This window comes from Hevea brasiliensis, chromosome 6 (genome assembly GCF_030052815.1).
Source record: "Hevea brasiliensis isolate MT/VB/25A 57/8 chromosome 6, ASM3005281v1, whole genome shotgun sequence".
NCBI lineage: Eukaryota > Viridiplantae > Streptophyta > Magnoliopsida > Malpighiales > Euphorbiaceae > Hevea > Hevea brasiliensis.
This window is the reverse complement of record NC_079498.1, coordinates 26,769,884-26,792,761: the sequence shown is the minus strand read 5'-3', so window position 1 is coordinate 26,792,761 and position 22,878 is coordinate 26,769,884. Positions and strand designations below refer to the sequence as shown.

Genomic DNA, 22,878 nt, shown 5'->3' with positions numbered 1-22,878 from the left:
GCCTTAAACAAAACAACGGCTATTTCCTTTAAAAGCCTATAAATACCAAGTACACTTACTATCTTCGTTACTCTCTATCACAAAAAAATACTTTAGTATCCATTACTTTTACTGTCTCCATTACTCTATGAAAGGATCAAGAACACTAACTTGAATATCGAAGTGATCCACCAAAAAGTCATCCACCTCGTCACTTTTTCTCATTGCAGGTTCACGTTGTCATCTGCGTCTGATCAAAAAGACTATTGTCACCATCAATATACAAAATTTCAAACCCCGCAAATTATTCATAAAATCAAATGACTTATCAACTTAAAGCAAATAGTGAACTCGCCAAACTTCTTTTCTTTATAAATGGATCACGATAATCAGTAATCTGTACTAAGTAATCCTCTCAGCTGCCTTCTAGCCAAATGAAGATTTATGAGCTTTTTCTTGTTTATCTACAAACTTGTTATTTTTCTCTCTTTAAACCTCCAATTCATGCATGCTCATTCTTTAAGAAATGAGACTAATCAGTTTGCTTTGTAAAAATTCAAAGCAGGGATTTCTAGTGATCCATATCAAATCTTCAACTCATGGAATCATTCTCTCCCTTTTAGCCAGTGGTATGGAATCACTTGCAGTCGCTGCCACCAGAGAGTCACTTCAATAGCGTTAAAAAGCCAAAATTTGATTGGATCCATATCACCATATATTGGCAATTTGAGTTTTTTGAGAATCCTTCACCTTCAAAACAACAGTTTCAATGGTCAAATTCCACATGAAGTTGGTAATTTGTTTCGATTGCAGGAATTCTATCTCAATGACAACACAATTGAGGGTGAAATTCCAATCAACCTGACTCGCTGTTCCCATCTCAGGATAATCCGACTGCAGTGGAATAATCTAACTGGAAAAATCCCTGCATAGCTTGGTTCCTTGGAAATGCTTGAACAGCTTCAAATTAGTGCAAACAACCTGAACGGAAAATTCCACCTTCCCTTGGCAATCTTTCATTGCTTATTATCCTTGCTGCAGGAAGGATGGAGCTGGAGGGAAATATTCCAGATGAATTGGGCCGGTTTACAAGCCTAACATTTTTTAGTTTTGCAGACAAAAAACTCTCTGGTATTGTCCCTTTATCCCTTTTTAATATTTCATCTCTTAAAACGATCTCAACTGTGCAAAACAAGTTTCGTGGTAGCCTACCAAACAACATCGGAATTACTCTCCCACATCTCCAGCGGTTACTGTTGGAAGTAATATGTTTTCTGGGTCAATTCCAAATTCACTTTGCAATGCTTCCCAAATAGAGATACTCAGTCTTGGAGAAAACAACTTTGTGGGACAAGTCCCGAATTGTTTGGGAAATTTAAGAAGTCTTTGGTGGCTAAATCATGAAGAGAATAATCTAGGATACAATTCCACAAGTGATTTGGCTTTTTTAACATTTTTGAAAAACTGTAGCAATTTAAAAATTCTATCTTTATATTCAAACAATTTTGGATGTATTTTGTCCAGCTCTGTAGCCAATCTATCAATTCAACTTACTCTGCTATCTTTTACAAGAAATCAAATCACGGGAATTATTCCTCAGGCATTAGAGAGTCTCATCAACTTAATTTCATTGTCCATAGATCAAAATCTTTTCATCGGAGTCATTCCTTTTTCTGTGGGAAAATTAAGAAAACTCCAGGAACTAACATTTGGGAGAATAAAGATTCTCAGGTCAAATTCCATCCTCTATAGGCAAACTCACTCAATTATCTCTACTTTCCATCCCAAGAAACAATCTAGAAGGAAATATTCCTATGAGCATAGGATATTGTCATAGTCTGCAGCATTTGGATATTTCAAGAAATCACCTCAATGGATCTATACCCAAGGAGGTTTTCCATCTTCCTTCCCTATCACGATACTTAAACATATCACAGGATTCATTATCCGGCGACTTGCCAGCAGATGTGGGAAAGCTAACAAATATAAATACCCTGGATATCTCAGTAAACATGCTTTCTGGATGAATTCCTGGAACCATTGGTTCTTGTTCAAGTTTCGAATATCTTTATATGCAAGGAAATTCTCTCCAAGGAATCATTCCTTCATCTTTGGCTTGCTTCCTTGAAGGGTCTCCAAGTATTAGATCTTTCACAGAACAAGCTCATTGGAGAAATTCCAAAAGATTTGCAAAGTCTACAGTATCTATTGCATTTAAATCTTTCTTTAAATGATCTTGTGGGTGAGATTCCAACCGAAGGAGTTTTCAGACATGTAACCGCCATTTCATTGATTGGTAATGATAAGCTTTGTGGTGGTGTGCCAAAACTCCATCAACAAAAATGCCCTACCAAAGTATTGAAGAAAGGAAAGTTAATTGCTATTAAGTTAGCAATCGTAATTCCTTGTGTGATTCTGTATCTTATTGATGTTCTCCTCCGTGCTTGTGTATCGAAGGAGAACATCAAAAAGGAGCTCGTTTGCTGCACATAAAGAAATGGATTGCCCTGTAAAGGTATCTTACTGGGATCTTTATGATTCAACAAATGGATTCTCTGTCGACAACTTAATTGGATCGGGTAGCTTTGGTTCGGTGTATGAAGGATTTCTCAATCAAATGGGAAGACCGATAGCTATTAAGGTCCTCAAGCTTGGAACAAAGGGCGCTTCAAAAAGCTTCATGGCTGAGTGCAAGGTGTTAAGGACAACGAGGCATCGAAATCTTGTTAAGCTGCTTACATATTGCTCCAGCATTGATTACAAACAGAATGAATTCAAAGCTCTAGTTTATGAATTCATGGGTAATGGAAGCCTGGAGAATTGGTTGCATCATGACAGCCACAACGATAATCGGTCAAGAAATTTGGATTTTCTTCAGAGACTGAATATTGCAATTGATGTGGCAACTGCAATGCATTACATTCATGACCTTTGTGAAATTCCAGTCATTCATTGTGAATTAAAGCCCAGCAATGTTCTTCTCGATGATGACATGGCTGCACATTTAAGCGATTTTGGCTTGGCTAGACTCTTCTTGAAGCTCGTTGATGCATCTCAAACTCAAACCAGCTCAATTGTAATAAGGGGGACCGTTGGCTTTGCTCCTCCAGGTAACAACTAATCTAGTTCACGCATTAATGTCAACTGTAATCAAATTTGGTATGAGTCAACCAGTTAAATTCATACGTGCTCTTCAATTATTTAGTTATCCTATTTTACTTTGTTTGCTTACCAGTTGATAGTCCTTTAAGTGACCGAACACTGATGTCCATTGTCCAGCCTCAATGCTTCATATATTAACTGAATATATTCTATAAATTGCAGAATATGGAATGGGTAGCACTGCATCAAAAGAGGGAGATGTGTATAGTTATGGGATCCTTGTATTGGAGATGTTCTCGGGAAAAAGGCCAACAGATAAAATATTTGAAGATCGTTTAACTCTTTGCAACTTTGTGAAGGATGCACTGCCAAAAAGACTTGCACAAATAACAGAACCCTTCTCTCAAGAGGAATGGAAGAAACACCAACAACAAATATTGAAATAGAAGAGAAGACAGAAATACATGCAGAAGCAGAGTCCAGCAATAATAGGAACCTGTGCCTAACAAGTATTAGTAAAGAGAAAGATTGCTTGATTTCGTTATTCAAAATTGGAGTAGCCTGTTCAGCAGAATCACCCAAAGATAGAATGAGGGATGTTGCTAAAGAATTGCATTGATTAGAAGTACTTTTCTTGGAGTTCGGATCTATGGATAATGAAGACAGGCAAGTGAAAAATGCAATGCGCTAAAGTGTTTGTCATTTCAAATCACCATTAAAATTAATTGTGTGCTTTTACTGATAACTCTTTCTTAAAAAGAATATAATCTTCCTTTGTTTAGCTAGTGTAGCCAGAGGTGGCAGAAAGCCAGGTGTGTTCAGATTATTTCCTGCGTGATCTTTTTTTGGCTGATTTATGTCAAGTTATTTTATCATATTCTTGAAACGATTTTATGTCAACGTATGAATTATGAGTTGTTTTAAATAAAAATGTTAATATTTTTTTAGAAAAATTAATTAATTTTAAGCAACTTTATTTATTTAATTTTAAAATCAAATTCTGGGTGGATTGTCCTTGGTCAATTGGCTAATTTTACTATTTTTTTTTTCTTTGGTTTCGGGAGAAATTAAAACATTTATTGAAGAAGTCGAATGGATGGCTAGCTACTGTGTTTCCTTTATTAAGTCCTTGCAGAGTAAATAAAATTCTATTTGTATTATCTTGAAGATCTCCTCCTAGTTTAAGATATTAAAGTTTCATCACTGTCGTATTCTACTATGTGCATGCATGCATAGACAAATAATAAAATTTGGTACCTACGTATTGTCGTTCTATTATATATGCTTTTATTAATAAATTGATGAGCCTTAATTATCAATAAGTATCAGTAACTTCTTATTGATAATCAAGCAATTATTTATTTCACATACCTAAGCTTCATAATCAATCAAAATAGATATCCTTAAATATCCAAGGTCTCACAATTCACATACCACACTTGTTCCTAACCTATAGAGACTGGAATGACTCGAAAAAAATTTAATGAAATTAAAAAATGCTATAAACATTGATATAACAATCCACTGAATGAAGAAAATTTCAATTCAAGCAATTAACTTAAACTCAACATTTAAACATTGGACCAAATCATCCATCATTAACCCTAAGATAATCAGAAATGTTACTGTTGCCTTTGGAGTATGCATGAAAACCAATTTGAAGCCGCATTGCGTGAGTATATAATTAGCAGAAGAATATTATCCACTGCAACTTCTCAATATGCTTAGTTCATGCATATGCATGCACATAATCATCCAGCTTCCTCTTTGCATCCATCTAGGAGATCCAAACTTCCCCGTCCCAGGAAGGAGGAGCAACCACACAGCCATGAAATTGGTGACTACTGATTTACTCTTATTGCTGTAACTGTGATATCCTGAAAGCAACTCTCACTGCTTTTTTGTCGGTCAGTTCCTATTAAGGAATGTTCCATTAGATTTTGTTGGTCAGGTTCTATACTTGTTCTGCAACAAGAAGATGGAAAGATAAAAAGATAATTGGGTAAAGAAAGCAATGGAAATCTGAAATTGTATGCTTCCTAAGCAAAATGCTGGTGAAAACTTGATACTTTCATGTTTTAAACAACCTCTCAAATTACAAACTCAAGCTTCTAGGTGAAAACTTAAAAACAAGTTTCCTGATTCATACTCTTAATATTTCTGAAAATTTCTACGCTGGCATCTGCCATTATAAAAGAAATTACAACATAAATTAGGAGACAAGGTCACAACTAATGGTGAAGAAGTCATACGATGACATTTTAAAAATACACAACAACTAAGTTAATATCATCAGGTCTGTTAATAGCCAATTGTCATCATTAATAACTTCAATATCAGAAACCATCAAAAGGAAAATAGAGAGCTATTCAATAACCATGGAACATTCAAAAAAATCCTACTACCACTACAAGAGAATTAAAATGAACATAGAGGCATGACTAACTAGTATGAAGAAATGTTGTTATGCTCTGCATGTGGAAGTTCTTTTACTTCAAATAAAGAGCTATTCAACAACCATGGAACATCCTACAACTGCTACTCCTAGACTAAAGAATTAAACTAAACAAAGAGGCAAGACTAACTAGTATGAAGAAATGTGGGTAAGCTCTGCTTGTGGGAGTTATTTGTGTTGTAAATGATGTGGCCCAACCGCAAGTGCACGGGTCGTACAAGTAATACAGTAAAGATATCGTTCCCACGAGGAGTTGAGTTAATGATTGAATTTTTGATATAAAAAGTTGACTAAATTGAACTAATTTCAAAATTAAAACAATAGATTGAATGGGTATTGGAGTATGAAGTCTATATGTGCAAAATTAAGAATCTATTCAACTATGTAATGATTTAACTAAAATTGCATCAAATTGAAATAAGCAAATTCAAATATGGCAAGATTTAAAATGGCAAGTAATTAAATTCAATTGAAAATTAACAATGGTAAAAAGGCAATTCCGGAGTTCGGGATTTCATATTCGAGCTATTTTGGGATTTTAAATTGGTTATCCAATCTTGTGAAACTAATGGTTTTAAGGAGATTAATTCTTAACTCCTTTGAATTCCCTTTCGAGTGAGACAAAGAGTGCCTTAATCAATCTAATCCTACTTTCGTGGAGTTAGAATTAATTAAGACCTATTAAGTTCTTTAATTAATCTGTGAATCCTCTTAATCCTTAGTCTATTTCTAGATTTAAGTTAATTAAGTCCAATTCCTTGATTATCTATCACAAGGCCTTCTCCTTTCGGTGCTTCAACCATGGATGAAGAACATTACTTAATGGGATCCTACACTAAGCATGTCATTAAGCACACAAGAAATGAATAAAACTCATTAAGACCACAAAATATGGATTACCCAATCAAAATCCACAAAATATCTCAAATATTACAACCCTTACTCCAGAATCAAAAGTAAACTACTCACTATCCATAATGCTTACAAGATATTATGAGTTTATAAGGAAATGAAGCTTTAATCTAAGCTAAGAAATAAAAAATTAAACACTAGAAATGTAGAAAAATGTAAGAAAAGAAAGAAATCTGCAAATCTTGGTTGAAAATGGTGTGGAAGGTGAAAGTGACTCTTCAAATTCTGCCTCTCCTCTTCCTTTCCTTTTCTGCTCCTTGTCTTCCCTTTTTTTCACCTTAAAATGGGAAAATGGGACTATTTATAACATTTTCTGACATGGAGCCCTAAAATAGTGTGTTCTAGGAGGGATTTTCTGAGGGAATCTTCTGTCAGCTCATTAATGAACTCTTTATGGGACTGCATAAGTGGACTGCATAAGTTATGCAGTCCCTTATGCGCTGATTACTCAGTTCACTTATGCGAAACTGCATGACTTGGTGCATAGGTTATGCACAATTCCATGAGAGTGCATAAGGGAGGCGTGAATGTGCATAAGCTATGCAGTCTCCTTATGCACATTTCGGCAGGTATTAGAACAGTGATTTTTCTCCTTATGCAGATCTGCATAGCTTATGCGGTAAGTTATGCACAATTTGGTCAATGCATATTTCAGCTTGAAAACTTGTTTTTGACATCTTTGGCTGTAGAAGTCACTCCTTAATGGCAAAATTTCTCTTCAGTCCTTCAAAAACACCATTTTTCCTACAAAACAAAGTAAAAATTACAAATTAATCCAAAATCGACAATTATGAAAAACTAACTAATTTACTAATGAAATTAGCTAAAAATAACTAATAATAGAATAAAATGGCTATGAAATTAGACCTAAATGACTATGAAAAATGTATGCATCAAATACCCCCAAACTCAAGCTTTTGCTTGTCCTCAAGCAAACTTTAGAATGTGATGCAAAAATTTTTTAGGGGTGCCTTATCCAAAGAGCTATGAAAATCACCTATTACAGTAACTTAACACCCCTTTAGCCATACCAGCAATCCATATACCCATCCTTCAAAATGCAAAGAATTTAATGCTTATCCAAGCTTTCACCGCTTAGCCATCAAGTCAATTATCATTCAAAATCCCCAAACCAACCAATCAAAAGAGAGAGTCATGCTCAAAAGGAATTCTAGGACCATCAATAACCAAAGTGTCTCTATATAGAATGATGGAATTAAATGAATGAATGGATAATTTTCCAATCCCATAGGCAAATTCCCTACTCCTATCTCCACTAATGTAGCAAATACTATCAAGAGATCAAAGGTCTTTTTAGGGATGTAATGAGGCCATGGGGTTCAAAATGAGGCTAAGAAGAAAAAGGGGTAAAAAGGCTTCAAAGCATGAGAATATTTTCAATTTTGAAACATAAGGTACACTTTATTATATATTTTTTTTCTTTTTCTCTCTTTTTTTATATAGGAGAGAGAAATACACAATGAGGATTGTCAAGTGCTAGCATATTTTACAAAACACATAAAATGGAGGGACATTTTGATACTTTAAACTTGTATTTTGCATTTTCTTTTGATGCTTGTCCCTAAAATTTGCCACACCCAAACTCATTTCTTTTAATACTTTGGGTGGATTTCTTTCATTTTGAATGACAATGGTGAAAAGCACATATACTAGCACTTTTTTACAAGATGACAAGCATTTCTTCTCCCTTTTATTGTATATTTTTTTTTCTTTTTTTTTTCTTTTTTTTTATAAAGTGTACCTTATATTCAATTATCCTCATGAAAAGGGTTGGAGTGTTTGGTTCATTGGCTAGGTAGCAATAAGGGTTTCAAGAAAAATTAGGAATAAAAAGGCTCAAAGGGGTTTGCAATGGTTAATTTTAATTAGGAAAAAGGCTAAAGGTTTAAAATGAGAAGGTTTAAATCAAAGAATGTCTAATCATCTCTCTTTTCAAGTATAAGCTGGTATTTCGCCTTGAAAGGTTTAGAATATTTGTTCTAGGATTGGTGAGACATCATTTGACTACCTTATATCCAATAACTCCCTCTAAACACTTCCATCTCCAAATGACTAGTTGGGTGGCTTTTTGGCTAAGAAGATATAGGCAAGGGATAACACTTCAAAACTTTGCACCTCTTAGGAAACTTTCAATCCACAAACCCTACTAAAGGTAAGTCAAATCACTATCATAGGCAACTTTTCAATACTCAAGGGATTTGGCAAAAGAATTTAATGCATGATGCATGATTCCTAAAAATGAGTAATGCATTAACTAAATGGAGGAAGTCTATTTGTATGCAATGTGTACAATTTCTAAGTGATGTATAATGTGTGTGTAAATGTGTTATGTATATGTATGTGTGGATGTATATGTAAAATATTTACAATATATGTAAATGAAATGGGATGAGATGTTCCTATACTCAAAATGTGAAAAATGAAGCAAAAATCAAAATGTGCACCCCCAAACTCAAAATTAGACATTGTCCTCAATGTCTCAAGTAGTGTATTATAAAAACTCAAAGCAAAGGGAATAACCAGGATTAGTGAAAATTAAGAGCAAAAAGAAAGAGTTACCTGGTATGGGGCAGAGGAGAATTCAAGATATAAAGGGATGCATAAGAAGCTGCACAGGTTATGCAGAGTAAAATGCTGTCCAGATCAAGTGCATAAGTAGGGTGCATAAGTCATGCGGTTCTGCATGAGTGGCAATATGGGTTGCATAGGCTATGCAGGATATTTGCATAAGGGGAATACAACCTGTGCAGTTCTGCATAAGTAGCAGAAAGGGTTGCACAGGCTATGCAAAATATTTGCATGAGGAAATTCATAGCCTGTGCAGTGTATACAAAAGCTGCTGCATGATGATTAGCAAGGGGAAATGTACAACCAGCAGTAGAAGCATTGAAATATATACAGAGTATGGGCAAATATGTACCAAAGGGCAATAAGTGCAATGAAAATCAAAGAAAACTAATGTAATAGCTATCCAATGAAACTTCAAGAAAAACAGAATTTAAAACAAACTAATTCAAAACAAACAAACAGAATTCAAAACAAACTATAAATGTTTGAACATATTTATAAAGGAAAAGTCCTACAAGTTGGAACAAAAGTAAAACAAAAACTAATCTAGTTCTATTATTTTGCCCTTGTCCAAGGATGTTGCTAAGGGGCTGGTAGCTGCTGGTTGCTGTCGAAATGATGGTGCTGGAGGAGGTGATGGAGGTGGAGGTGGCATTCCCAGAAAGATCATGAGTTGCTTCACCATCTCCTTCAATTCTTTCTGCTTGTCCCTGGTTTCCATGACAAGGTCAAATAGGTGATCATGACGATCCTTGAGAGTATCAAGACCAGTGTCAAGCTTCCTATCCATAAAGTATATATCATCACTAAGCCTGTCAAGGTAGGTGAATAAGGCTTTAGTGTTGAAGGCAGGAGGGGCTGTGGATGAGGAAGGTTCAGCTGTAGGAGGTGTGGGTGGCGAGAAGATCTTTGGGGTCTCTGTTGGTGAGGGGTGGGGTAGGTTGATGAGAGTCTTTGTGGAACTTATGGGAAAGGTTGGGCTTCTGGTTGTGCAATGGGCTCAGTTTCTGCTGCAGGTTGTGCAATGTCAGAATGTGGCAAACTGAACCCTGTTTTGGATAGGTGTGCAGTATCAAAATATAAGGTGTCCACAAGTGCTGGTATTGGGTGCTTTTCAGGACTAAAACCAAAATGCTTGGCTATGACAGTTATGAGCCCACCCAAGACAATGTCACCTATGGATTTGGTGGCAATATGCAACACATGCTCACAAAAGAAATAACCAGGGGAGACCTTGACCTTGTGGAAAGCACACCATAACATGAATAATTCAGATTTCCCCACAGCACCAGAACTAGTCCCTCTGCCGAAAATAGTGCTAGCAATCAGTCTATGAATAAACCTAAGTGCAGGGTCAAGTATTTGAGAGGTTTTTGATCTGCCAGCAGAAAAAGTCTGAGGTTGGTTTGTGATGATTCTCCAAAATTGTGCAGCATTCCAAATACCCTTATTTGCTACTTCTACCCCAGTATATGGCACTCTAAATAGCCCATCAATTGCGAAACCAAAAATGCTATGAAATTGATCCAATGATAACTCTCTAATTTGCCCTAAACATCGAAATTTCATAGTTGGCTTAAAATCTACATCATGCAATTTCAGGTTGGCAGAGAATGAGGAAATAAATTCCAATACTAAGGCTGGGTAAACAATTTCTTGCTTGTGCACAAATTCCATCCAACCCATACCATCAAGATAGGCAACCACATTGTCAAATAAACCAAGTGACTGGAGAGAGTCCACTGAAATATACCTAGTGGGTTGCACCTTTCTTTCCTTAAGTCTCTTAAACGCTGCCTTTTGAACTGCATCAGGAAGAGACCAAGGGAGTTTTGAAACCAATGAGACTGCTGACATTTGCTTTTTGCTGGAAGAGGGTGATTTGGCTTGTGTGGAGGCTGAGGTTTTGGGGTTTTTGGGTGGTGGTTCTGAAAATGGGGTGGGTGGTTCTTTGCGTTTGGATAGAGGAGGGGCAGAGGACATGAGTCGCACAGATTTCGACCTAACTTTCCGCTTATAGGTGGTTGTGGGAGGTGGTGGGGGTGTCGCTTGTGGAGGGGAATCGGGATTGGGAGGTAGCGTTGACAATGGCGAGACCTCGAGAGGAGAAGCTGGACGGGAATGGGGAGGCGACTCCATTGCCGATGGAGAAGATGGAGGAGATGAGGGGAAAAGAAAATATGCACGAAGAGATTAGGGTTTAGGCGGCAGAAATAGGTGTGGAGAAGAAGGGAAGGAGGAAAATGTCGGGAGAAATGGAGGGGAATGGACGGTCGGGAACAGAAAATACGGGAGGCGGGAGAAATGGGTGCCGACAGGAGTTTTGGATTAGGTTGTGTAAGACTGCATAAGTGAAAAGTGAGTGTGCATAACTTATGCACCCTACTTATGCATGTCTCGGCTTGTTTTGGACTTCAAAGAAATAGCTCATGCACAAGTGCATAAGTCATGCACTGTCCTTATGCACAGTTCGGCAGGTTTTGACCTTCAGGGAGAGTGGTCATGCAGGTGTGCATAAGCTATGCACTCTGCTTATGCACTCCTCGGTGGGTTTTGATTTTCAGAATGTGAGGTTATGCAGAAGTGCATAAGCTATGCACTCTGCTTATGCATGTCTCAGCAGCTTTTGGAATTTTGGGGTGGTGGTCATGCAAGTGTGCATAAGCTATGCACTCTGCTTATGCACTCTTCGGTGGGTTTTGATTTTCAGAATGTGAGCTTATGCAGAAGTGCATAAGCTATGCACTTTGCTTATGCATGTCTCGGCAGGTTTTGAGATTCAGAGTTTTTAGTTATGCGGAAGTGCATAAGTCATGCACTCTGCTTATGCACCCCTCGGTGGGTTTTGGACTTTAGAGAAATAGCTCATGCAGTAGTGCATAAGTTATGCACTCTGCTTATGCACCCCTCGGCAGGTTTGGAGATTCAGAGTTTTTGGTCATGCAGAAGTGCATAAGTTATGCACCCTCCTTATGCAGACTTCGGCAGAGAGAGAAAATGAGGAATTTAAAGTTATGCAAATGTGCATAAGTCATGCACTCTGCTTAAGCAGGTTTCTAAAGATATGAAATTTGACAAAATTAGGCTATGCAGAGTTGCATAAGCTATACACTCTTCTCATGCACTTTGCAATATGAATGAAAATGGCAAGAATTGTGGTTATGCAGGATTGCATAAGCTATGCAGTTGCTTATGCACAATTCAACAAGATTAAGATTGCAATGGAACATGATTTGCAAGTGTGAAAAATACCATAAAATGAAGAAATGTAATTCTATGAAGCATAAACTATGAGAAATTTTCATCAAAAACACATCAATATATACAAAGTTCATCAAAAATGAATCGCACAAGCTTGTAGAATATGGATCCTGCATAAAAAATTTGTGACCCATGCCATTTTGACTCAAATTCTGCAAATCAACATTTAGCACATTAAAACTCAATAAAATCTGCATAAAGTTGCATTTATCTACAAATGATGAAATGAACTCTCCAAGTTATGCCAAGAGAATGCAATATTGTCCACCTTGAATTCCACAACCCAAATATTCTCAAAACTACAAAAATGACCAACTTACCACCATATTAGCATTAAAAACACATATACTTAAAAGTTACACACCCAATCTCACCAAAAACACAAGCCATTTGCTGCAGACACCCTTTTTTTTTTTTTTTGCTGCAGATTTCATCTTCCTCTCTGCATAAACTAGGTAACAGCCCCAGCAGTTTATCAGCCTTTCTTCATTGAAATACATCTACAAGGGGCAAAATTCAACAATGTCAAAAATTGAATTTGGGAGAGTCAACATAAAAACAAAAGTAATGAAAGTAAAAGTAAATCAGCAAAAGCAAAATAAAAGGACTTGGGATGCCTCCTAAGAGGGCTAATTTATAGTCCTTAGCTGGACTTTTCATGAATTTCACTGAAAAGAGGTGAGGGATTGTAGAGCTTGTAACAGCTTGCTCCTTTTATTGGGTCTCCAGTTATGTAATGTTTCAATCTATGCCCATTAACCTTAAAATTCTCAGATTTTTCACTCTAAATTTCAATTGCTCCATAAGGGAAAACCTTAGAAACTCTATATGGACCAGTCCACCTTGATTTAAGTTTTCCAGGGAACAATTTCAATCTTGAGTTGAACAATAAAACTCAATCACCCTCTTTGAATTCTTTTTTTCGAAGATGCTTATCATGCCAGACTTTAGTTCTTTCTTTGTAAATACGGGCACTTTCATAAGCATCCATCCTCAATTCCTCAAGCTCATTAAGTTGCAATAGTCTCTTTTCACCAGCTTGCTTAATATCAAAATTCAAGGTCTGAATGGCCCAATATGCTCTATGTTCTAGCTCCACAGGTAAATGACAAGATTTACCATATACCAACCTAAAGGGAGTAGTTCCTATAGGGGTTTTGTAGGCAGTCCTATATGCCCATAAAGCATCATCTATTTTGATAGACCAATCTTTCCGAGAATTGTTCACTGTTTTCTCCAATATATGTTTGAGCTCTCTGTTAGAAATTTCAACTTGTCCTGAAGTTTGAGGGTGGTATGGGGTAGTTATCTTGTGCACTACACCATACTTCCTCATTAAGCTCTCAAATTGCTTATTACAAAAATGGGAACCCCCATCACTAATTACAGCCCTAGGAGCTCCAAATCTGCTCAAGACAAATTTCTTCAAGAATTTCACTACCACTCTAGCATCATTAGTTGGAGTTACAATAGCTTCCACCCACTTTGACACATAGTCAACTCCAACTAGGATGTATTTATTACCATATGAAGGAGGAAATGGCCCCATAAAATCTATTCCCCAAACATCAAATAATTCCACTTCAAGAATATTATTTAGGGGCATTTGATCTCTTTTTGACAAATTTCCACTCCTTTGACATTTATCATAATCCAACACAAATTTCCTCACATCCTTAAAAAGATTTGGCCAAAAGAAACCAGCTTGCAAAATTTTACTAGCTGTTTTAGAGATTCCAAAATGTCCTCCATAATCAGAAGCATGGCAATGATGCATAATACTCTGTGTCTCTTCATCAGGAATACATCTCCTTATTAAACCATCACAGCATCTCCTAAAGAGTAAAGGATCATCCCATCTATAAAATTTCACCTCATGCAAAAACTTTTTCTTTTGTTGCCATGTCATACCTAGAGGTAAAACTCCACAAGATAGATAATTCACAAAGTCTGCATACCAAAGTAGTTTAGCAACAAGAGAGAAAAGTTGTTCATCCAAGAAAAACTCATCAATAGGGATTTTATCCAATTCTTCATCATCCAATTTCAACCTACTAAGATTATCAGCAACTACATTTTCAGCTCCCTTCTTATCTCTAATCTCCAAATCAAACTCTTGTAGCATCAGAATCTACCTAATGAGCCTAGGTTTAGCTTCCTTTTTACGGAGCAAATACCTGATGGCTGCATGATCTGAAAATATAACCACCTTTGAGTCAATAATGTAAGGTCTGAACTTTTCTAATGCAAAGACAATTGCTAAAAATTCCTTTTCAGTTGTTGCATAATTTGTTTGAGCCTCATGCAGTGTTCTACTAGCATAATAAATAGCATAAGCCTTTTTGTCCTTTCTTTGACCAAGAACAGCCCCAATTGCATAGTTGCTAGCATCACACATAATTTCAAAAGGTAGGCTCCAATCAGGTGGTTGCATGATTGGTGCAGTGATAAGAGCTTGTTTCAACCTGCAAAAGGCATCCAAACACTCTTGGTCAAATATAAATGGTGTGTCATTACTTAACAAATTAGACAAAGGTTTGGCTATTTTAGAAAAATCCTTGATAAAGCGTCTGTAGAACCCGGCATGTCCTAGGAAACTTCGAATTCCTTTGACATTGGTAGGAGGAGCCATCTTCTCTATCACTTCAACATTGGCTTTATCAACCTCTATTCCTCTGTTAGACACCAAATGTCCAAGCACTATCCCTTCCTGAACCATGAAATGACACTTCTCCCAGTTTAACACAATGTCAGTATCTGCACATCGCTCCATTATGTCTTCAATGAAATCTGAAAAGATTGCCATCATGCACCTTTGAAAAGTGGCTGGTGCATTACACAACCCAAATGGCATCCTCCTGAGCTGAGAAGGAAGTTGCTTAAGTTCTACCTTAGGTGCATCTTCTTCCTTGAATGATGGTTGCTTAGATTCTGCTATTTCCTTTTGTATGAGTTGAAAAACTGGAGCAGAAATGAATGGTGGACTACCCTCTAAGTGTTGAGCATATGCAGCCACATGAGGGTTGTCATAGTCTATGCCTCCTCCATGAACCAATCAATTTTCAAGTGGATCTTCTGGATATTTCTTTCTGAAATGTTCTTCAACCAGCTCATCAATAATATCAACTCTCAAGCAAGTATCAGCTTCAGAATGATGCTTCTTCATAGTGTTATTAATATTGAAAACCAATTGCTCTTCACCAACCCTAAGAGTCAGCTTTTCTCCCTTAACATCAATCAATGCTCCTGCTGTAGCTAGAAAGGGTCTTCCCAAGATGATTGGGATATTAGAATCTTCCTCCATGTCCAAGATGACAAAGTCAACAGGTATATAGAACTTTCCAACCTTCAGAGGCACATTCTCCAAAATCTCTTCAGGATACTTGATTGATCTGTCAGCTAACTGAAGAGAAATGTGGGTTGGCTTAAGATCTCCCATATTGAGCTTTTCATAAATGGAGAGGGGCATAAGGCTAACACTAGCCCCTAGATTACATAAAGCTTTTGTAGAACATGATTCCCCAATGTGGCATGGAATTGAAAAACTCCCTGGATCCTTGAGCTTTGGGGGAAGTTTCCTTTGAAGGATAGCACTACATTCTTCTGTCAAAGCTACAGTCTCATGGTCTTCAAGTTTCCTCTTGTTTGAGAGAATTTCTTTCAAGAATTTTGCATAAGAGGGCATTTGTGAAAGAGCATCAACAAACGGCACATTTATGTAAAGTTTCTTCAAAACCTCTAAGAACTTCCCAAATTGCTTATCAAGCTTGGCTTTTTGAAATCTTTGTGGAAAGGGAAGTTGTGGCTTGTAGGGCTCAGGAGGTATATACTTCTCTTCCCTCTCTTCAATTTTCTCTTTACATTTTTCTGCACTCTCTTGTTTTTCACTCTCATCAGTTTCTTTCTCATTTTCTCTCTTCTCACTGTTTTCACTCTTCTCATCATTTATAACTTTCCCACTTCTTAAAGTAATAGCTTGACACTGCTCTCTTGGGTTTTCTGGTTGACTTGGAAGCTTTCCAAAAGACTTGGCACCTGAAGAAGATGCTTGTTGTGCAATCTGATTTTTCAGCATTCTGTTATGTGTCTGCATCTGTTCTAGCCTTGCTTTCATCTCTCTCATCTCCTCATCATGCTTATTTTGGTTAGCAAGAATCTGTTGCAATAAAGCTTCAGTGGTGGAATTTTGTTCTTGCTGTTTTGGTGGAGGATTCATATTTTTCTGCTGAAAATTAGGCAATGGTTGCCTATTTTGCTGATATGGAACTCCTTGTTGCTGTTGTGGTTGAAAATTCTGATTTAGAACTTGACTTTGCTGATTTCCCCATGAAAAGTTGGGATGATTCCTCCAATTTGGATTATAAGTTTGAGAATAAGAATTCCCCATATGTTTGTTTCCATAATTACCAACATATGCTGCTTGTTCTCCATAATCTACTCCACAGCTGGTAGTTTCCTCTGCATAAGCCACTTGTTGTGAACTTCCAGATGATGATGTTGAACTAACCAACATACTCAAGTCTTCCATCTTCTTAGCCAAAACATTAGTAAGTGCATCAAACTTTGTATTAATCATGTTGAATGGATCAAGATCATACATTCTAGCAGCTTTCCTTTTTTGAGTTGGAGCTGGTCCTCTTGGACTACTCCAAAGATGAGTATTCTTTGCAATTTTCTCCAATAGCTCATAAGCTTCATCTTCATGCTTCATAATAAATTCTCCTCCTGTTTGAGCATCAATAATCCCTCTAATTGCAGGAGTGACATTTGTGTAAAAATTCTGGTTTATCATCCATTTCGGAATGGCATGATGTGGGCATTGTCTCTCTAATTCCTTCCATCTCATCCATGACTCATAGAGAGTTTCATCTTCTCTTGGTCTGAAAGCTGTCATTTGATTCCTCAGTTCTTGAGTTTTTCCAGGTGGAAAATATTGTGCAAAAAATGCATCAGTGAGTTGCTCCCAATTTGTAATGGAGTTGTGAGGTAAAGAATCAAGCCAATCCAATGCTCTATCTTTCAAAGAGAACGGGAATAGCTTCAATCTTGCTGCGTCATCAGACACTCCAGGTTGTTTTTGCATGTCGCAAATCATAGCAAACTTCTTCAGGTGTGTGTGTGGATTTTCAGAAGGATGTCCTCCAAATTGAGAATTTTGAATCATTTGAAGAACTCCAAAATCCATCTTGTAGCTATTTGCATCAATTCTTGGTCTTGCTATGCTCTCTCTCAAGTCATCAAAATGAGAAAAAGCATGATCCATCATACTTCCCCTAGGCACGTTTGCATTAACAACTTCTTCCCTTGGGCTTCATTTTCATTGTTTTGACCATTTCCAGCATTACCAACACCAATTCTAATTCTTTCATCAGCCATGTCTGCTTCAATTTCGGTTTCTCTCAAAGCTTATTTTCTTTTTCTGGTTTCTTTCTTGTTGGCTTTACAAAATTTCTCAATTTCAGGATTGAATAATAATGATGTATCACTTGTGCTTCTAGCTCTTCTCATAAAAGATTAAAAGTACCTGAAAAAGAACAAACAAACACAAAATGAAAAGATAACAAAGATAAAACTATAAACAACTAAAATAATCAAGAATTCAATCTTAAACAAACAACTCCCCGGCAACGGCGCCAAAAACTTGATGTGGCCCAACCGCAAGTGCACGGGTCGTACAAGTAATACAGTAAAGATATCGTTCCCACGAGGAGTTGAGTTAATGATTGAATTTTTGATATAAAAAGTTGACTAAATTGAACTAATTTCAAAATTAAAACAATAGATTGAATGGGTATTGGAGTATGAAGTCTATATGTGCAAAATTAATAATCTATTCAACTATATAATGATTTAACTAAAATTGCATAAAATTGAAATAAGCAAATTCAAATATGGCAAGATTTAAAATGGCAAGCAATTAAATTCAATTGAAAATTAACAATGGTAAAAAGGCGATTCCGAAGTTCGGGATTTCATATTCGAGCTATTTTGGGATTTTAAATTGGTTATCCAATCTTGTGAAACTAATGGTTTTAAGGAGATTAATTCTTAATTCCTTTGAATTCCATTTCGAGTGAGACAAAGAGTGCCTTAATCAATCTAATCCTACTTTCGTGGAGTTAGAATTAATTAAGACCCATTAAGTTCTTTAATTAATCTGTGAATCCTCTTAATCTAAGTTAATTAAGTCTAATTCCTTGATTATCTATCACAAGGCCTTCTCCTTTCGGTGCTTCAACCATGGATGAAGAACATTACTTAATGGGATCCTACACTAAGCATGTCATTAAGCACACAAGAAGTGAATAAAACTCATTAAGACCACAAAATATAGATTACCCAATCAAAATCCACAAAATATCTCAAATATTACAACCCTTACTCCAGAATCAAAAGTAAATTACTCACTATCCATAATGCTTACAAGATATTATGAGTTTATAAGGAAATGAAGCTTTAATCTAAGCTAAGAAATAAGAAATTAAACACTAGAAATGTAGAAAAATGTAAGGAAAGAAATAAATCTGCAAATCTTGGTTGAAAATGGTGTGGAAGGTGAAAGTGACTCTTCAAATTCTGCCTCTCCTCTTCCTTTCCTTTTCTGCTCCTTGTCTTCCCTTTTTTTCACCTTAAAATGGGAAAATGGGACTATTTATAACATTTTCTGACATGGAGCCCTAAAATAGTGTGTTCTAGGAGGGATTTTCTGAGGGAATCTTCTGCTAGCTCATTAATGAACTCTTTATGGGACTGCATAAGTGGACTGCATAAGTTATGCAGTCCCTTATGCAGTTTTCGGCTGGTTCTGGTTCACTTATGCGAAACTGCATGACTTGGTGCATAGGTTATGCACAATTCCATGAGAGTGCATAAGGGAGGCGTGAATGTGCATAAGCTATGCAGTCTCCTTATGCACATTTCGGCAGGTATTAGAACAGTGATTTTTCTCCTTATGCAGATCTGCATAGCTTATGCGGCAAGTTATGCACAATTTGGTCAATGCATATTTCAGCTTGAAAACTTGTTTTTGACATCTTTGGCTGTAGAAGTCACTCCTCAATGGCAAAATTTCTCTTCAGTCCTTCAAAAACACCATTTTTCCTACAAAACAAAGTAAAAATTACAAATTAATCCAAAATCGACAATTATAAAAAACTAACTAATTTACTAATGAAATTAGCTAAAAATAACTAATAATAGAATAAAATGGCTATGAAATTAGACCTAAATGACTATGCAAAATGTATGCATCAGTAAAAGCTCCTGCCTTTCTGCCTCAAGCTTTTTAAGATTGTCAAAAATTAATTGAACTTTTGTTGACAAGTGAACATTGTGGTCTTCAAAATCTTTCATAAATGTAAGCAACTGTTCTCGATATGCTGTACTTAACCGTTTCTTAATGCGCAGTTCTGTAGTTAATTCCTGAATCTTCTTATCCTTCTCATCCTACAAAAAAAAAAATTATATTATCACTAATTAATCCACAAGCTTGAACAAGAGTGTAGAACAAATAAGTTATAGGTTCTTTAATCACAAACTACAGTTTCCATTCTTCATACAGTCCATCAGCACCTTCATGTGCTACCCATTTATAGATCATTGTCTTGCAAAACCAGAAACTACCAGCTAAAAGCAACTTGCTAGATATGAAGATCCTTAATATAATCCTAACTGTTAAATTAGAACAAATAACTTTTGTTGCTATTCCTCCCTCCTAGAGCATCTATCATCCTCATCCTATATTCCCTTCTCATGGAAACCAAGTGAATGACACATAAAAGGCAATCTTTGGACAAATTCTAAACCCAAAAATATTTAAATTTAAGTGGCAATAGCATTGTCAAACTTCTCCCTTTCTAGTATATTGGTATCATTCCTGCCTGAATAGGAGAACCATTCTCACAAATGAGATAACCATATCCTAATTAACAGGTATGCATCCATTGGAAGCATTCTTTCTTTACAAAAAGGAATTCGAAAATAGAAAGAGTTTAAAGAGTTTATCTTCACAGGGCAGAGAATTCAGAATCATATTTTTGAACCCTTATCATATAATGGACTGTCTCAAACATCATGTACAACTGACAAGAAATCCTAGAAAGAGAATAAACAATTGGAGTTACATACAATAAGAAAGATGAAAGGAATGGTTACCAAAAGCAGGGAATGCCAAAGATTTTTTATTTTATAATAAATCACACCCACTATAAGTAGAAAAATATTTCAAGTTACTAACATAAAGAAGGCAGAAACATTGACAAGATCACAGGAATCAAACAAGGCCAAAAAAGTAAACAATTCCACTGACACCTTCTCAAGACCAGTAAAATTACATCATTATACTCTTTCAAGAGGGTTGCTCTCTACCACCTTCTATGATCAAGAAATACAGTTAGGCCAAATTTATGTATTATGTCATAATTTTTAAGGAAGCAGCTCTGTAAGTCCTAATTCCTTTGGGTAGTAGCAATGAACAGCCCTTGATGTTGAACTATAAATTGGGTCACTGCTATTGTTCTAATAAAATGAAGAGTATCTAATCTGAGAAAATTTTCAGAAGAAGACTAACTCCAAAACTGAAGGGCCTAAGTTTTAAGGTGGGAAACTTTACAATCTTCCAGAATGGCACTATTCCAACTTCAAGTGAACAAAAAGCAAATAAACCACAAAGTTTCAGGCAATATCCAAGTAAATATAGATTACCAAGACATAACATCACTAGTAACTACACAACAGAAAGAACATGATTTCATGTAAACCAATAGGGCAAAAAATTGAAAAAAAAAATTGAAAAAAAAAAAAAGCAATTGAGTAATAAGACATCATTGGAGAGGAACAAAAGCTCATCGAACAAAGGCACATACAACAGCTTCCTCTTGTCTATGATTTTTTTTTTTTTTAATAGAATTCATAAGAGTAGGATTCCAATCTCCAAAAGTGATGTAGTGTTAATAAGTATGAAAAACTTACAAGCTTTTGACGACTTTTTGGCAATTGATCTACAAATGGGTGATTATGGGCCCCCAAAAATTTTCTAACAATCCATCTCCCAGGCTTCTCTCTTTTCAACAAAATCATAGCCTTGCAACCTTCTTGTTGCTTAGCCTTGCAACCTTCTTGTTGCTTATCTTGCATATGGCTTTTACCTCTTCTCCTACCATCTGAACCTCCTCTACAACCTATTCCCCGAGAGATGAGTGATCCATCACGTTCTGACTTTCGGGAAGACAAAACACGCGTTGAAAACCCCACATGTCTGGCATAATCATCATAAAATGCTTTAGCTCTTTCTTCTGACTCAAATAGCATACCCTCATATGGTTCTTGATTCTTGTCAATTTCATGTGGACTCGGCTCCCCTCCCCTAGAAATTTCTAGTCTTCCATCAGCATCATCCATCCTTGTATCCACTGTTGCACAAAATTTAATGATTACACTTTTGCACTGTTTGGCTGTTTTAGCCCCAAAGATAAGAGTTGAAGCTACAAATACTGGATATACATCAAAATTTGTTATATTTACAATTGAACAATGCCAAAGTACATTGTAAAGGACAAAATAATACAAACAAACAATTAGATATCTCCAGAATAATAACCCAGTATTAGTGGGAATATACCCAGGAATCTCCTAGTTGCAGGTTTTCATCGTTGAATCTTTTGCCACTATAGCAAGGCCTCAATAATGCAGTTCATTTAACTTTTCACCTATTCACTTCACCAAGCGAATTATGGCGCTATTCAAATACAAAATATCAACCACATAACTTTACTAACTAGAAAATTCACTGACGTTTTCAGGCTAACTTTGGAAACCTAAAAAGAGTTCAATTTTTTATTCCTTTTAATAGAAACCCTTTATTTCAGATTATAACAAGAACCACCAAAACAAAGCAACATGGTTTTGTTCACTAGAAATCTCTGCCCTTTCCTTCCCAGCAGTTCTTGAAATTACTACAGGAATAGGACTATAAACTAAGCTTTGCTCATTTAACCCAATTCCCAAAATTTAAAAGATCATTTAGGCCTTGGTACGGAGGATTCAAACTCATGAAACTCTAGTTAAAGCATCCAACAAAGAAGAGAAAAGGAAAGAAATTACAGTCTTAAGTAAATAATACAGAGAGAAAAACACTTACTCAGGCTAAAGAAGCAAGCTTCCTCTGTTATTTTCTGTGGTGAGAATTGAGGAAATGGGATTTTTTCAGGAAGACTTGAAAAGGGAAGTTGCTGGGAAAGTTGGGATTCTTGCTTGGAAAGAGCACAGATTAAAACAGCAAGTGAAACGTGGTGAAACATTCAAAGGCAAGACCCCACCCATCCGTTGACCACTTTTCAAGATTAGATTTTTGGGCCGCAAATAGCATAAGTTTACCATGCGAGCCTCGGCAGCAAATCTTTAGTATGCTTGGCAAAACAGTAAAGGACCATTTTTATATTCAGCCACGCACTCGAATCTTCACATTAAACCAGTATTATTAAACCAGGCTTTGGAGGTTAGCCGGGCGAAGAGACTGGACGGACAGTGAATGGTTCAATCAGCTGATCAATAATTTAGTTAGTGAATTATTAAAAATTAAT

General features: G+C 36.3%; 1 protein-coding gene, 1 non-coding gene and 1 pseudogene across 5 annotated transcripts; 2 read left to right on the top strand and 1 right to left on the bottom strand.

The window, feature by feature from the left end:
• The first annotated feature begins 423 nt into the window (after positions 1-423).
• On the top strand, positions 424-3,738 carry LOC131180618 (probable LRR receptor-like serine/threonine-protein kinase At3g47570; annotated as a pseudogene).
• A 720-nt stretch (positions 3,739-4,458) lies between these two features.
• On the bottom strand, positions 4,459-22,852 carry LOC110650557 (protein FAR1-RELATED SEQUENCE 5). 4 transcript variants are annotated; one of them, XM_058148511.1, is made up of 5 exons: positions 22,437-22,837; positions 21,269-21,708; positions 19,557-19,744; positions 5,667-5,720; positions 4,459-5,046 (listed from the first exon to the last, which is right to left on the bottom strand). In XM_058148511.1, exons 1-4 carry the CDS (start codon positions 22,594-22,596, stop codon positions 5,705-5,707), a joined length of 804 nt encoding a protein of 267 aa, XP_058004494.1. In that variant the 5' UTR covers positions 22,597-22,837; the 3' UTR covers positions 4,459-5,046; positions 5,667-5,704. The 4 variants fall into 4 exon arrangements, with proteins under 4 accessions (XP_058004494.1, XP_058004495.1, XP_058004497.1 ...); XM_058148512.1 differs by having other exon boundaries at positions 4,459-4,996; positions 22,437-22,836; XM_058148514.1 differs by lacking the exons at positions 5,667-5,720; positions 19,557-19,744 and having other exon boundaries at positions 22,437-22,852.
• On the top strand, positions 17,101-17,207 carry LOC131181121 (small nucleolar RNA R71). Its single transcript, XR_009149749.1, has one exon. It is a non-coding gene; the product is annotated as a small nucleolar RNA R71 (small nucleolar RNA).
• Positions 22,853-22,878: the final 26 nt, after the last annotated feature.